Here is a 16,746-nt window from a genome sequence, read left to right as displayed (position 1 = left end):
ATTTTCATCCACTGCCAACATCATAACTATATCTGCATTATAACACAGCCAATCCCTTCAGATTAACAGGCAATTGACCTCTCTGGCTTGCTTCTACATATTTCAATTGTGAAATAATTCTTCGGTGTTTGATTTCTTCCTTTCTGACTCACATTCAATAGGAGGCCTTTGATTACTGAGGCCTCCACACAAACTTCTTTCTCCTCTTTCCCTGAGTAATCCCCCTCCACCAAAAAAAATAAATAAAATAAAAATAAATAAAACAACAAAAACTCTACCCTAATTCTAGAAATCAAACTGACGCATCACTTTCCAAGGCTCTGCTGCATTACATTTCTTGCCTTCAAGTTTTCTTTGAGCAGCTTTCCTGTCCACTCAGTTTCCATTAATTCTCCACATAGCAGATAGAGTATAAGAGAAGCCAGGATCTTGCCCTCCCTAAGGGACAAATCTACAACCTCCATCAATAATGAATTTCACCAACATTTCCCAAGAGGAACAGGGTACAATTAAAAAGGTTATAAGTCCTTGCACTACTAGAACCTAAGGGCGTCTGTGCATGAAACTGGCTTAAGCCCAATTAGCGGAATCAGTACATTTGTCTTCTCTTGGAACAACCTTGCTCTTACGGTTCCCATCAATTCAGTATAAATCTGACTGATCTTATCCAAGAAGTTAATAGAAAATTGCTCACAGTGGGCGACTGCCACCTCAGTTTCCAAGCAGAGACAGATGGAATTTCCCAGATGGTTTGTCACTGGAACGTGTGAGGCTGGATGAGACTTCACAGAAAGCATGGTAGAGCGGAACACCTTCTTGGCCTTCACCCATGTCATAGTGAGGGATCGAAAACTGAGTCTGTTGTAAACAAATCATAATTGCCTCACTAGGCTCAACACCTCATCCTCCCTAGCTGCATCCAAGGGTTGCAAATCTTACACTGAAATTAGTCAACATTTCTCAAGAAACCATCACGGGCATATCTCCTTATGAGATAAAAACTGAAGAAACAGACATAGTTATCTTGTCCTACTGAACTTTCCTCTCAAATGAGATTAAAATAAAAGTGCAAGTCTATAACAAATAAAACAGGTACAAGATAGCATTTCCTGTGGTAATTGCTCTGCTGAGTTAGGCAGATGAAGCAAGATCACAGACGAAACAGACATGGATGTAAAGCCTCAGGAAGGATGCAGGGTCTTGAATAAGGAGGGGTGTGCAGCTGTTCCTGATATGGAGAAAAGTGAAAGGAAAAAATTAATGTGCTGATTCATTCAAATGTTATTCATTGAGCTCTTAGTATAAGCTAAACATTGTTCTAAGTGGGAAGGATAGAAAGGTAAAAAATAGATAATAAGCATATGGTCTGCAGGGGAGATAGACAAGCAAACAGGAGCTCACAGTTATGTGATCAGTGCTCTTATCCTAGTAAACCTAAAGCACCAGGGAAATACTCGAAGAGTGGTTATCTATTCCAGACAGGAGGCTTCAGAGAAGGTCTACTTTGGAAGTGACTTTGAGCAGTCTTTAACTAAGTATTGGACTTAGTGAGATGAAGAGAGATGGTGGGGGTGGGGGGGGAATAGGGGTTTCCAGGAGGATAAAACAGCATGAGCAAATGTACGGATGTGGAAAAAAAATGGACATTCAGGGCACCGCATGTAGTTTAGAATGCCTAAAGTCTATAAGAGAGTGGAAAAGGGGTCAAAGCTGGGGAGGTGAGCATCACCTGGGGAGGTGAATATCACGAAGGCCTTTTTCAGGCTTTACCAAAACCTTGGGGGTATTCTCGTGCCCTTTTGAATGATTTTAAAGCACAGGAGTTAAGTGACTACTGTAGTTTTGCTTTCAGGACATACTGTGGTCTGAATAAAGAAAAAGATGACAAGAAAGAACAGAAGAATATTGTAATAATCAAGAGAGAAGTGGTGGGGCTTTCGACTAAAGCAGTGGTAGTCGGAACAGAAAGAGGAGAACAATCATTACGAAAGCAGGAGTTACGATGCTTGGTTTCTAGACATGAAATGGAGAGTCTTGGAAGACGTTTGACTCTGAATAGAAGGAAAAAGAGATGGTAGTAGTTACAAGCAAAGGAGAGAGGTATGGGCATGTGTAACTGTGTGTGAATAGCATTTGAGATGTGAGAAGGAGAGGTAGAAATGCAGAAAAGACACAGGATAACTGAGAGAATGGACTCCCTGCAGAGGTAGGAAAGGAGAGGCAGAGGACTAGGATTAAAGGTGACTAAAAGCTGGAAGTCAGGGAAAAGAGAGGCTGTCTGTGGAGACAGGAATAAACTCTCTTTGTGACTGTGTAGTTGGAGGAATTAAATGGGAAGGCTTGCAAAACAGTTGAAATGTGCTATTAGAGAAAGGGTAAAAAGCCAAGGTTAGAAATTTTTTTATTTAAATGTCATTTGTAAATTAGTAGCTGAAGCTTTGCAAGTGGATAAGCTCCCTGAGGCACTGGGAACAGAGGGAGAAGAGAAGAAAGGCCAGAAGTGTTTTGGGAAACACTCACAGTTAAATTAAAAAGAGCCAAGACCCAGAGAGATATGAGAAATAGGAAAGTATGGTAGTCCTGAGCCCAGATTAAAATGCATATTAAGAAGGAAGATATCATTCACAATGTCAACATCAGTGAAATCTGAGGCTCAACAAAAAGTCATGCCTCAGCAAAATTATAAATTATGCCACTGAGATGGGAAAGACGGAGAATATGGGTGGAGTCAGTGAGAATGTTCCTAATAAGGAAATTCAATTCGATTAGATTTTTATTTTAAAGAGCATTTATTGAATATCGATTATGTGCCAGTAGTAGAGGTCCAAAATTGAATAATAAAGATTAAATAAGTCTATGTCCTCTAGAATCTCAATAATAATTTGGATATTGCTTTCAAATTTATTTCATTATTACATCTTAGAGGCTGTCTTAGTATGGATTCCCCAGAGGCTTACCCTGAGACTGATTCAAGTACAAGTAGTTTACTGGGAAGTTAATCCCAGAAAATTCCAGTAAGGTTGTGGCAAAGTAAGCAGGAAAGGGAAGAGGTCCACAAAATGTTCACTATCAAGGCAATCAGAGCTCTATTCCACTGCCAAACTCTAATAGATAATATAGAACACATCTTATACCCTAACCAAGAGAGAGGGAAGCGGAGGTGTTAGTCCACCAACTTTCTGTCCGTCATTGGTTGAGGATAACCTTTGGGAATAGGAAATCTCCAGCACTTTCAGCTTTCCCAGCTTGCAGGGAGTTTGCTCTTAAGGCTGGAAAAAAGTGCTCAGGTAGAAAAGTCACAGGTGTGCCCACTGAACAGCCTTTGCCTATAGAGGTGAATGCTGGAGACATAGATAGAGATATATTTGCTACAGGATAGGTACAATATGAAGCTTAAAGACTAGCAATGATTAAGATAAAAGATGAATACTGGAAAAGATAAAACTGCAAAGGGAGAAATTGAGGCAATTAATAATTCTAATTATAAGGAGGTAGATCAGGAACTTCTAATTTTTTCCATAATCACATTTCTATAAAGATGACTATCTTAAAACTTTTAAGAGGCAATTTGATACATGCATTATTTCATTATTGGGTCAACAAAATATCTGTAGTGCCCTTTATATGCATATTTCATTTTTTAAAAAATAAATTCAGTATCACAAATACCCTGTGGGAAAATAATAGGAGGTTTTGTTCTGATTGAACAGAATAAAATGAGATTTCTCTATCAAATTTCATTTGCTGAATTTATCAGGTTGTGATGAGTTTACTATTATGTTGTAAGTAATCTGAGGCTTTCTATTTAATTAACTATGTATGATGTATCATTCCAGCAGTTGGCTGAATCCAATCAGAATAGTTAGCTATCAACAGTTGATATATTTAAAAGCAAGAGAGGGCAAATGCCATTTAAATTTCAGACACCCAGCCTTCCAAGTAATCACTGTTGCTTGATACTTACTAAGCACTACCACATGCTAGCACAGCTGAGATTTAGTTTATTGCAAGGATCTTTGTCCTTGAGAGAATATGGGGAAAAACTTCAAAGGTACAACATATAAACACAGACGTTATAAAACACATCCAAACCAGATACTGATCAGAACTTAAGGTGATTTTTTAAATTTCTTCCTCATCAGTAGTCCTTTGATTTTTTTCAGTGAATAAAACTGCAAAACTTTCAAAAACACCAAGTTTGTGCTACTATGATAGTATTTAATATAAGTTATTTCTGAGATACGAGGTGAGATGCTGGAAAGAATGCTGGGCTCCCTCACTGGTATCAATTTTTTCAGAGGTATAAGGTCATACCTCAAAAAACTGAAACTTGCAAGGTAGTGCAGACCTTTGGAGCCTGTGGTGGTTCATTTTAATTGCCAACTCACAGGGTGTTTCTGAATGAAATTAACATTTAAATCAGTGAACTCTGGGTAAAACAGACTGTCCTCCAAAATATGAATGGGCCTCACCCAATCAACTGACAGCCTGAATAGACCAAAAAGACTGGCCTCCCTACAGACGAGGAAATATCCCAAAGACCACTATCGAACTTTATCTGCACCACTGGCTGTCCCGGGTCTCTCACCTGACTGAATACTGCAGATTTTGTATTTCCCAACCGTCATAACTGGACAAGCCAATTCCTTATAATAAATCCCTGGCGAGATACGTACACATCCTGTTGTTCTGTTTCTCTGGAGAATCCTAAGACAGAGCCTTGGCAAACAGTCAAATTTAGGCATGTAAAAATCCCCAAACGCCAAGGTTTATAGTGTTACATGTTTAATTTAAAGAGTGTTTTTTGCTTTAAAGTTGAACGATTTCAATGGGTTCACTTCCACAGATTACTGACTAGTAATAGTAGTTGAAATGTGTGGATAACTCACATATGCTATCTCATTTAGTCCAAAATTCCTGTAAGCTAGGCAGTATTATTATTACCATATCACAGAAAACATTTCTAAGACTGGAGCATGGGTTATGGAATCAGACTGAGTTGACCTTAGGCTAGTTATTTAACTTCCCAAAGTAGCAGTTTACGCCTCTGTAACAAAGGAGACAAATATTATCTTCTCTTGCACTTGTGTAAGAAGTAAATATGATATAAAACATGTAAAGCACTTTGACCAGTATCTGGCCCAGTGAAAGTATTTACTATGCTGCTGTTGCTATTATAAAACTTTTAAAGCATGAAGTATCTACCAAGATAATAAGGTGTGGACAAAAGATACTCTATTTCTATGTTCAGTGTGTTATATAATTCCAAGAACAACTTTTTGTCAAACCAATTTGTTTGGTGTTTCTGTGTTTTTTAAAATGTTCTATATACCTCTAAATGCCTGGTCTGCAAAGGCTTCCTGCAGAAGGTGGCATATTGCTAATCTACTTGAAGATGGGGACTTGAAAGATATAAAAAGGATTTGACATCTGGCATGGCGACTCAATTAATTACTGTGTTGGATTAATTAGTGAGCTGAATCTCCCGAGCCAACACCATGAGTTTGAGCAGAGTAACATTACATCAGTTGGCGAATAAGCAATTTAAGAGAATGCGCTAATCCAAATTTGATTCAAGGTTGGGTAGGGAAGGGGTAGTAGGCTATATATTTTATTACAAGGAATATTTATGATTTCAAATACATATTATAGTATTGTCCAAATTATGAAGAGGTGACAAAACTCCAGAAGTCTTTGAATTAACTTTTAACTGCTCAAGTAATCTAATTACATAACAAATATTTTGCCCATCGGGGAAAAAAAGGTATATTTCTAATTTTTGCATACTTCCTCCCAGATATTTTTATAAATTTATGATTCATGTTAAGAAATCATCAAAAATTTTATCATGCTTAAATCATGTTACAGTTGTTACACTGAGAAGGCAGTGTGGCAGAGTCTTTAAAAAAGCAGACTCTGGAATCAGAAGTGAGAGTTTTTATTTTCTTATCTGTAAAATATGATTTATGATAGAACCAAATTCACAGATTTTTCAGAGGATTAAATGAGCTAATCTATTTCCATTTTCCAGACATATATGTTAACCAATTTGATGTACAGTAGTAACACTTGTAGGAATAATAATACTAGTAGTATTTAATGATACAAACTCAGAAGTAAATTTTGGAAGAGGAAGTTATTTCAAAAGAAAAACATTTGAAAATATATTTTAGTGAGGCAACTAAATTTTAAAATAAGGAAAAATGCTGTATTTTAACTAAATAAAATAATTTGATATTTAAACTCTAAGACAAAAGAAGAAAACTGAAGTATTAAAATTGTTTTCTATAATAATCACCCATTACCCAATTGTTGATAACCTAAAGAGTATTCATATGTTTTAAATAGTATCAAAAACTCTGAAAATTTCATATATATGTTAACTCCTTTTAAAAATATTAAATACGGCATAAAATAGCTTTACAGTGATATAGAACTATTAAAACAGCAAAATGACATCAACTGTCTAAAATCAGAAATCATTTCAATGAAAAATCAAACTTTCTCAGATAGGTTTATTTTCCATCCATCACGATTTAGCATATGGTAAAAATGTCATAAAACTACCACTCTGTATACATACTGATAGTAATAGCAAGATTAATCAAAAATAGCATTTTAGTAAATATATTCTTTTAATATAGTAAACTGGAAAATGTTCATCTCGCACATCAACTATAGCTGATACAATGTCAGTACACTTTGGAAGAAATATACAAATGATTAAAGGTTGCATTGGTGTCTGATACACCATGATAAGATAAATATGATATAGCTTAAAATGTGTAGTAAGCAATGCTAGAAGACAAATAGAAACTCTCAGATAAAATAAGTTCAGAATAGCATTTAATTCAACCTTTGATGTTTAGACAATCCTTCCCTTGCCTTTCTTAACATTCATTAGCTTGAGAAATGAGCACAGTTAGTATTGCCCTCTGAAAGGAATCAATAAAACAATCTGTTAATACAACTCAACCGAGGCCTACATTTTGTGGCTACATCACAAATCTCTTTTGAAGTAGCTGCACTGGTCCACCTAGAACAAATTGCCCAGATTATTAAATATTTGGTCTGGACTGTAAAGTCAAGTTGTTTGGTCCTTAAATATATGTGAAAACCCCTACTTCATCCTTTTATGGATAAATACATGAATGTACAAAGTAATATATACACCCCTGGCATCTCATGCACTCTTTAAAAGTTTGGTAACACAAATATTTCCTATTTATTCTAATCATTACTTTTAGTTGAACCAACAACCTCTGTCACATCCACATGACACTGAATAAACGGAGATCCACATGTATCAATTTCTTTCATGTAATAACTTGAAGATAGGATTTCTTTCATGTAATAACTTGAAGAAGGGATTTCCTTCATGTAATAAATCAAAAAAGGAATGTAATGTTGCTGAACCCAGTACACCTGTCAAAACCCTTCTTGGAGTTCTTATGTCCCCTTAGCATAGATAGAGTCATATAAAAGTCACAAGACTGTTCCTACATAAATGGCATTTAGAGAGAAGGACTTTCAGGGGAATAAATACTTATAAAATTTCTGGATCCTCTAAGGAATATGAAACATTTTTCTTCCCAAATTTCATCATCTGTATTATCACTTATTATAAGAGAGGTTTTCAGCTATTGTTTTTCGTTTATCCCATGTGGTAGGCAGAATAGCTTCTTGCAAAGATGTTTACATCCTGACCTCTAGAACTTGTGAACATTCCTTTGCATGGCAAAGAGAAATTAAGGAAGCAAATGGAATTGAGAGTATTAATCAGCTGACCTTAAAATAGAGAAATTAGCTTAGATGACCAGACGGACACAGTGTAATCATAAGCATCCTTAAATGTGTAAGAGGGAAACAGAAGAGTCAGAGATGGAATGTGGACGTGAGAAAGACACCATCAGGCCCTGGTGGCTCTGAAGATGGAAGGGGGTCTATGAGGGAAGGGCCATGGGCAGCCCTCAGAAACTGGAAAAGGAAGAAAACAGATTCTCCTATAAAGCATCCGAAAAAGAGCTCAGCCCTGCAGACACCTTGATTTTAGCCCAGTGACACCCAGTTTGGATTTCTGACTTCCATAACTACAAGATAATAAGTTTATGTTGTTTTAAGGCACAAAGTTTGTGGTGAGTTGCTGAGGCAGGAATAGCAAACTAATATATCCAATTAAGAAATAAAGTTTAAATGTAACCAAACTACCTACCTTTCCATTATTTTTATTTATTTATTTATTTATTTATTTATTTATTATTTTGAGATGGAGTCTCCCTCTGTCACCCAGGCTGGAATGCAATGGCACAATCTTAGATCACTGCAGACTCTGCCTCCTGGGTTCAAGCGATTCTCCTGCCTCAGCCTCCCGAGTAGCTGGGACTACAGGCACCCGCAACCATGTCTGGCTAATTTTTTTTTTTGTATTTTTAGTAAAGATGGGTTTTGCCATGTTTGGCAAACTGGTCTGGTCTCGAACTCCTGACCTCAAGTGATCCACCCGCCTCAGCCTCCCAAAGTGCTGGGATTACAAGCGTGAGCCACTGTGCCCAGCCTCCATTACTTTTAAAACATCTAATTAATCAATAATCCACATAATCATACCAACAGATAGACTTTCTGTTCTCAGAACTTTTACAAAAAAACTGAATAACAAAAATTATAATGCTGATCATTCATCCCTGCTTTTAAAGGTACAAACAGTATTACCAAGGAAAAACAAAGTTGTTTATTTCTTGTTCTTCATGTAAACCTGTAATGGATGACAATTTGTGTCATCGAAAAATAAAGGCAATTTTATATATTACTAAATGTGAACAGTCTTAGTCTGGCTAAGCAGAAAAAAGCAATAACCTTACATATTACCTTACTAGCCACAATTTAGTATGAGTAACCTGTTTCTGTCGAAATTCTGCATATATTACTGTCATACACAAACCACTTGAAAAGTATCCAAGTTTTGCTGTCCATGAAAAAGCAAAAACAAACAGTTATTTTTAGTGATTTCATTGGAAAGCAAGCAGAGAGAATTTCTGAGCTATGACAAAATATTAACAGTCGATGACAAAATATTAACCATCTCGGAATATCCACATACCAGAGAATTATTATTCAAGTCCATCTTCCCAGGAAACGGCCCCCAGGTTGTTCCCACTGGAAGCTGTTGTCGACTCTGAATTTTTCGTTCCCCATCTTTCTGAAACACCTCCAGCTCTCCTGCAGACAATGAAACAGAAGTGTTTAGAATACTTACTTGCACTTTAACAGCAGCCACCTCTTTTTGTGTTTGCTTTACACACATGATATTCTCAGGATTCATATAAAGAGAATTAATTATGCTTGTCTGAAAAACAACTTATCCTGAGAGGAAAATAAAACTTGTCCTTATAAATTGTATTCAAATTTAGTCCAATTTCTTCCTTTCACCTTTTCACACGCATCATCTACTGAAACCAATTCTTTTTAGTTAAGTCTTTAAGAACGAGAAACAATAACACTCCTTAAAAAGCACTGATCCAATGCCAAAACAGATAGACAAGAAACAGTAGGACAGTCATTTTGCGTTAAAATTCTTGTATTTATTCAAGACTCTCAAACGACAATATCTGGAGAGTTTTTGAAGTACTTGGTAATTTTCTGAAATTACTACCAGTTTCAATAGGTAAAATGGCTACATGTACAATATATATAGCAAGGCATGTTTTTCAAATAAAAAATGTTTAGACGGAGTTTTTACTTGTTTTTCTGTATTTGGTATACTGAATAGAATTCTATTGTACCAAAAGAGTTCGGACAAAAACACTTTAGAAATAACCAGCTTTGGAAGGTCTTTTTCCTTTCATTTACTCCAGAGTAATATTTTGGAACCTATAAAGGGAAATAGGAAGTAAAGACAGTATACACACTTGCATAAAGTAGGAATTCATTAAATGCTTGCTTAAGAAATAAATGAATGGAGTAATATACAAATAAATAAAAGAGGGCCTCAAAATTTCAAAAAAAAAAATGGCCAACAGCTTAAATGTTGTTTGGGATAGGTAGAAAACAAAACCACAATCAGGACTTGTAGCCTCTCTTTAAAATAATTAAATCTAGGATATTTATTCCCCAAAGAGTATTACCATGCCATATCACCATACTAAAATGTTTATATTTTAAAAATTTTATCTCACTAACCTAACTTCGTTGTTTTTTAATGTTATTTATTTTCAGCCTGATCAACAGCAGACATGAGAATGGGAAGGAATGAAACAGAAAGAAATATTAGGTTGGTGCAAAACTATGGCAAAAACCACAATTACTTTTGAATTAATTTTAATGTCAAGGAAACTCCATACAGAATAGAAAGCTGAGGAAAATAGAATAGAATATATTCAGTACTTATATTTTCTTTTTTTTTTTTTTTTTTTTTTTTGAGACAGAGTTTCGCTCTTGTTGCCCAGGCTGCCTCTCGTGTTCAAGAGATTCTCCTGCCCCAGCCTCCCAGATAGCTGAGATTACAGGCAAGCACCACCAGGTCTGGCTAATTTTGTATTTTTAGTAGAGCAGGGTTTCTTCATGTTGGTCAAGTTGGTCTCAAACTCCTGACCTCAGGTGATCCACCCTCCTCGGCTTCCCAAAGTGCTGGAATTACAGGCGTGAGCCACCGCGCCCGGCCTAGTAATAACATTTTCTAAATGCTATATGTCATGACAGGTAACATATGAAATTGTTGCCTTAATCTGGCTTTAGCTTCTTTTCAAGTTAGTAGCTATCTTTAAATACATAGATTCAATCTTGAGTTTTTTTAAAAAGAAACACTGTCAACCTGAGTTCAAGTCTATCTCTTCTTTATTTCTCTATTTAGTGTCACCTCCTTTTAATAGTTTAAATACCAGACATTATTTTTCATGTTTTCATTATTGCTTATCCTGAAAACCAAAGCTAAAGTATATAAACTACAATCAGCTAAAATATTTCGGTAATGGTTAAATTGTGTCCATAGTAAAATTTAAATTTATCTATATCTTAGCAATAAAGATGCAATGTTCATAACAATTTCATGTCCCCAGTCAAAAATTTAAATTCCAGGACAACACTTTCATTCACCCTTCTTCTCATACTCTTTCTTTACCACTTGAAAAATACATTGAAAATGGAAGAACACATTAAATTAAGACAAATACACATTCTCCAACTTTTTAAATTCTGGTATATCAATAGCTAATGATGATCAGCAGTGAGGAAAATGAGCCCAGAAAGATTCAATAAGTCCGAACGTCTGACAGATATAAATAGAATACATATAGTAAATAACATATTAATGCCTAAGTACTAGATCCTGATGCTGATTCAGTGTCCAGAAACTACGGAAAGACAATACTTTGTTTTCTGTATACAGAATAACAAATCCATTTATGAGATTTTCCTCTGAAAATGTTTTTCATCTTTGTGCAATCTTTTTGATTAATACATTGGAATCAGAGACATGTTATAGAAACACCCTCAGAGACAGAGCACAAAGATAACAATCTACTCTGATGTCAGAGAGGAACCAGTGGGACAACACGACTCAATACAGGCATATTCACATTCTTTATTGAAATATTTAGGATAATTTTCTCATTTGAAAATAAACAGTTTAATTTCTATTGGCCAGGAGTTCTCAGTATTTCCTTCCACCATACTTACTTACATTTAAAACAGTTTATTTACAATTTACCATTTAAGATAAAATACATTTCAATCTCTCAGCTAAATACAAGTTTAAAAATCTTCTTTTCTACATAAAAACATACCCAAATAATTTGCTTCTTTTTACACACTAAAAAACCAGTCATGTCACATTTAAGTGATACCAGAGGAATCATGAGAATCTTCGAAAACCCTTTAAAAAAGTAATTCATCCTCTCTTTCTGCCACTGACATATTTCATTTGAAAAGGGTTCAGACTCAGTCAAACAGTGACTTCTTATCTACACCTGTGGATTTACAAGCAGCTCTGTCTTTTAATGGATTAAGAACTACAAACTTGGGGAAGATCGTAAAGTGATATCCAAATGTCTCCAAAGTTTCTGAAGTGTCTTTGATTATCCATTAAAATTTTAAGCAGACCAAAAATACTTTTACAAGCTCTTAAAGATGGCCACAACAGAAAGTCCAGTAACTGTTCAAAATATCAAGTCAATCTTTTCAACTTTACTAGACAAGCAAGAATACCCCAGTCTCCTTTCTTGCTTGCCAACAAGTTATTTCAGGGTTTAGGAAGATCCTTTCATACGCTGAAATAGTTAAATAAAAATATTCATTTATTCACAATAGCATTTCTAAAAACTGCAAGCATAGTGCAAATAATTAGCATGTATATTCTACCAAGGTTACATAGGTTAATGATAGCAAAAGAAATAAAACATTGTATAAAGGGAAGTTATATTTAACTTACATACTGCTTAAGAGTATGATATTTTACTTTTTTTCCAAAAATTAATAGGTGTCATGAAATAGAGGAAAGATTACTGCACTAATAGTAAGATTAATTTTTACACCAATTCTGTTCAATAACCAGCTGAACGGCCTCAAATAAGTTATATCTTTCCTGAGTCTTTGGTTTGTCATTGTTAAAAGAGTGCTTTGCACTCACTCACAACTTGCTAAGGTGTTTTTCAACACTGACCATCCATGATAGCATGATTTTCCTTCCCTAGATACAACATATTATGAGAAGTAGAAGTGCACTGGGCTGGTGGGTCAGAGACTTAGGTCCTCGAACCACTTTATCAAAGGATGGATGTTTGACATGAAAAGATTAGATATTCTGAAATAAGATGGAAAGCTCCAATTCTTATTTGATTTATTTATTCCTTTATGCCTCATTCATTATTTTATAAATATTTATTGGGTATCTGCTAAGTACCAGACAGTGTGTTAGGCCAAAGAATAAAGCAACAAAGAAAACAAGCCTGAACTTGAATGAATCCATGAAATAAAATCCATATGGCTTGGGAAGTAAAAGTCATAGAACTTAGTGATTGTTTAGACTTTAGGACTTAGGGCAGAGAGAATCCTAGAATGTTACACAGGTATCTCACTTAGGCACATGAGCCAATGGCCATGTTCCTGTTAAGACAGAAGAACACAGAAAGAAAAGCTAGAAATAAGAGTAAAATAAGGAGGTATAGTTTGGTAATGTTGATATTGAAGTAGCTATAAAGAAGGCAATAGGTGATTTTAGGTAGGCAAGTATAGGCCTGGGGCCCAGAAGCAAGGTCTTAACTAGAAGCAAGGTCTTGGCATTTATTCAGTAATTAAAGCCACCTTGTATATGGTAATACAAGCCATAGGATTAAAGAGTATATCACGATAAAGAATAAGACCTAGGACAGAATTCCAAAGACCTTCAAAAGCAGAGTGATGCAGGAATAGGCATAGAAACTTTAGGAGAATTGGCAAGAGACATAGAAAAGAAATTGGATATAGTACCATAGACACCAAGGGGTTGATTGAGAATTTGAAGGAGAGGGGAATCAATCAAGGAATCTGAAAATTTATGACAGTAAGAAAAGAACTAGAGGCCAGACATGGTGGCTCAGGCCTGTAATACTAGCACTTTGGGAGGCCGAGGTGATTGGATCACCAGAGAGTCAGGAGTTTGAGACCAGCCTGGTCAACATGGTGAAACCCCGTCTGTGTTAAAACTGCAAATATTAGCTGGGTGTGGTGATGCATGTCTGTAATCCCAGCTACTCTGGAGGCTGAGGCAGGGTAACTGCTTGAATATGGGAGACAGAGGGTTGCAGTGAGCCAAGATCGCACCACTGCACTCCAGCCTGGGTGACAGAGCAAGACTGTCGAAGTAAGGAAAGAGGAAAGGAAAGGAAAGGAGAGGAGAGGAGAAAGGAAAGGAGAAAGGAAAGGAAAGAGGAAAGGAGAGGAGAGGAGAGGAGAGGAGAGGAGAGGAGAGGAGAGGAGAGGAGAGGAGAGGAAAGGAAAGGGGGAAGGGGGAAGGGGGAAGGGGGAAGGGGGAAGGGAAGAACTGGAAAGATTCCTTTGGATGAGATGGCGATCACAGGTATTTGGAGTGAAACGAGTTTTGTAAAGTGGTAGACCAGGATACACGCTGGAATGGGTTCACAATTGAATGAGAGAAGAGTAACTGTAATGAGCCACGTGATCCTTAGCAAGTTACCTAACCCTGCGAACTTCAGTTTCTGAATGCAAAGTAGGAACTGCAATAGCTTTCTAAAAAGGTTGCTGTGAAGATTAACAATATGCGAAGTACCTGATAAATATTTACTACTTCACCAAAAAGAAATTGAAGAATTCTAAGAGCATGTCCATATACTTCCATCATCACATCCAACCATTCATTGATGTCTGCTTCTGGTCACATTCCTTCTTTGTCACCTTTATCCAAATCACTCCCCATATCCTGACTTATTTTCTTTTCCATTGGCTGTTGGATTCACTCTTCTTATCAGCATTTTTAAGGTTTTCATCAACTCAGATGTAGACAACCCACCAGCCTCAATTCATTCTACAGCTCCAATTCAGGTTCCAAATCTCTGCCAGGATAAACTGATTAAAACTCCACTTCCATCATGTTACCCATTTATGCAAGCTCCTTCACTAGCTACTTCTTGGCCATCCCAAATTGTACATATCTGCCTGAATTTTAATACCACTGATACTGCTCTATAGTATTTGCCTGACTCTTGTGTTCTACTGCTCTCCCAAATGTGTTCTTCCCTCCAGTCAAAAAAGCCTTCTTCCCCTTCCATTCCTCCTCATCTCCAGTTTAGCTCCCCCATAACTTTCTGAGAATGGTTCCTGCTATCTGGCAGACACACCCTATTTCTGACTGCCTTAATTGACCCTTTTAGTGTTGCAAGGTCAAGCCCAAAGCTATTCTCCTTCATGCAGCTTCTCTGAATTCTAGAGAAAACCGAATTTTTCTTCCCTAATACTCCCATTTTATTTATAGTCCAATATCATACAGTTTTGCATTAAATTATTCCCTAGTCGGTTTCTCCTTGATAATGTAGTTCACCTCAACAGAAACATAAACATTTTAATCTACAAATTTCTTTAATAATTCTGTTTATTCCCTGGTAATTATTTAATAGAGTTTGTGATGCACCATATTTGAAAAATACAAATGGAACACAATTGATGGGATGAAAATTTTGATGATATGATATATCTCAATTTTAGTACAGTTGAAGTTGATTTTTGGAGACAAAAGAGAGTTGTCTTAATATGTATCTGTTCTTTGTATTACAACAAGCATCCATTTCACTTGTTCAACCTTCTATGTAATACGTTCACATACATTACCTCATCTATAGAATATGGAGCGGGATAAAAAAATAAAAAATGTTCTTCTCTGCCCAGTTCATATTTTTGCAGCTATTCTTCAAAAAGAAGCCTGATTTTTTAACATGCTGGGTAAGTTCACAGAAAATATTTGAGACATATAGGACGGACTAATCAATTTTGGTAAAAGATAATATTGTTAGTGCTCAGGGCTGTTTCTCTTATCTTCTTGATAATGCATACTTTTAAAAGTCTGTGATTACTCAAAGACTTATGATAGCTTAACTTAAAAAAAAAGGCCCTAAATCAGAAATTACTACCAAACATCCCACAGCTTTTTAAAATATCAACCCACTTTTTGGCCTAAATAAAAGAAATTCACTGGTGGAGAGAAATACTTAAAATCACAAGAGACACCCTCAAATATTTTTTCTTTGAAAGTGCTATCAAGACATTTTTTTTTTTAATATGGTCTTTTTGATGTCTCTTTAGAAAGCAAAGGATATGAACATAGTAGCACACCAAAGGGGAACAGACAGGTGTGAGTCTTTTAGAATAGTTACCAGCAATCATGCGTCACCTGAATTCAGCATTAAGTTGATGATATAAACATATAAGGTAATTACAGAATGATCCTTAACTCAAGGCTCAGATTTCATAGGACATAGTTGCAAGTAAATGAGATGACAGAAGATCATATTGCATTTGCTGAAAATACAATTCGGATTGGTTTGAACTTGGTTTTAAATATATAACCAAATTTTAAAGCAGACCACATGAATTAGCTCATAATATTTATCAGGCCATAGTATAGCAGAAGGCTATAGTCAGAACCCATATTTATATTTTCTTCATGGTTGTTAGACATTATACATCATGGTATCAAACATGGACAGCCCCGAAGTCATGCTGAGTTCAAAAAGCACTCAAAGATTCTAAAAACCTCAAAACATTTTCAAAGTCAGCCAAGGTGGTAAGTATGGCAGAGCTCTTGCTATTTTATGGTTTAACCATTTGACAGCTGCCTGCCAGATACCTAAGAGGGTTAGATCATTTCACTGCTGATTATCTTCACAGCCAAACTGCAGTCTTGCCATTATGTGTGTTTCCTCAGGCGTTAATAACCATGTTTCATCTGCATTTTGAGACAAATAGCACCATTTATATTATGCTATATTGATCCATCTGTAAGCATGGTTTGGCTCAGGAAATGACAGTTCTTGGTTGGTGACTACAAATTGCCTTATAGAGATACTTTTTCTAATTTTCCTCTCAATGTTTGAGTCATACAGTCCACAACACATACTAAACTACAGTTTTGAACATAAACTTGAAATACAATGTTCCCTATTCAAGTACTCTAGTCAAACCCTGATAAATCAGGCTGGCCATGCAGTGATCTTATCCCTTCTGACTCTTTAATAAATCGAACCTTGTAAGTTCCTACTGTTGGAA

At 36.0% G+C, this 16,746-nt stretch overlaps 1 protein-coding gene across 4 annotated transcripts in view; it reads right to left on the bottom strand.

Annotated features, from left to right (window-relative positions):
• Positions 1 to 16,746, bottom strand: part of ZFPM2 (zinc finger protein, FOG family member 2) — a 484,683-nt gene that overhangs the window by 233,763 nt on the left and 234,174 nt on the right. For all 4 annotated transcript variants that reach the window (XM_055287022.2, XM_063642913.1, XM_055287024.2 and 1 more), the window contains one exon: positions 9,098 to 9,216. In XM_055287022.2, coding sequence (XP_055142997.1) covers positions 9,098 to 9,216 — 119 coding nt within the window. The remainder of the gene's footprint in view (positions 1 to 9,097; positions 9,217 to 16,746) is intronic.

The sequence above is a fragment of the Symphalangus syndactylus genome, chromosome 7 (genome assembly GCF_028878055.3).
Source record: "Symphalangus syndactylus isolate Jambi chromosome 7, NHGRI_mSymSyn1-v2.1_pri, whole genome shotgun sequence".
Classification (NCBI taxonomy): Eukaryota; Metazoa; Chordata; class Mammalia; order Primates; family Hylobatidae; genus Symphalangus; species Symphalangus syndactylus.
This window is presented reverse-complemented; position numbering and strand designations above follow the sequence as displayed.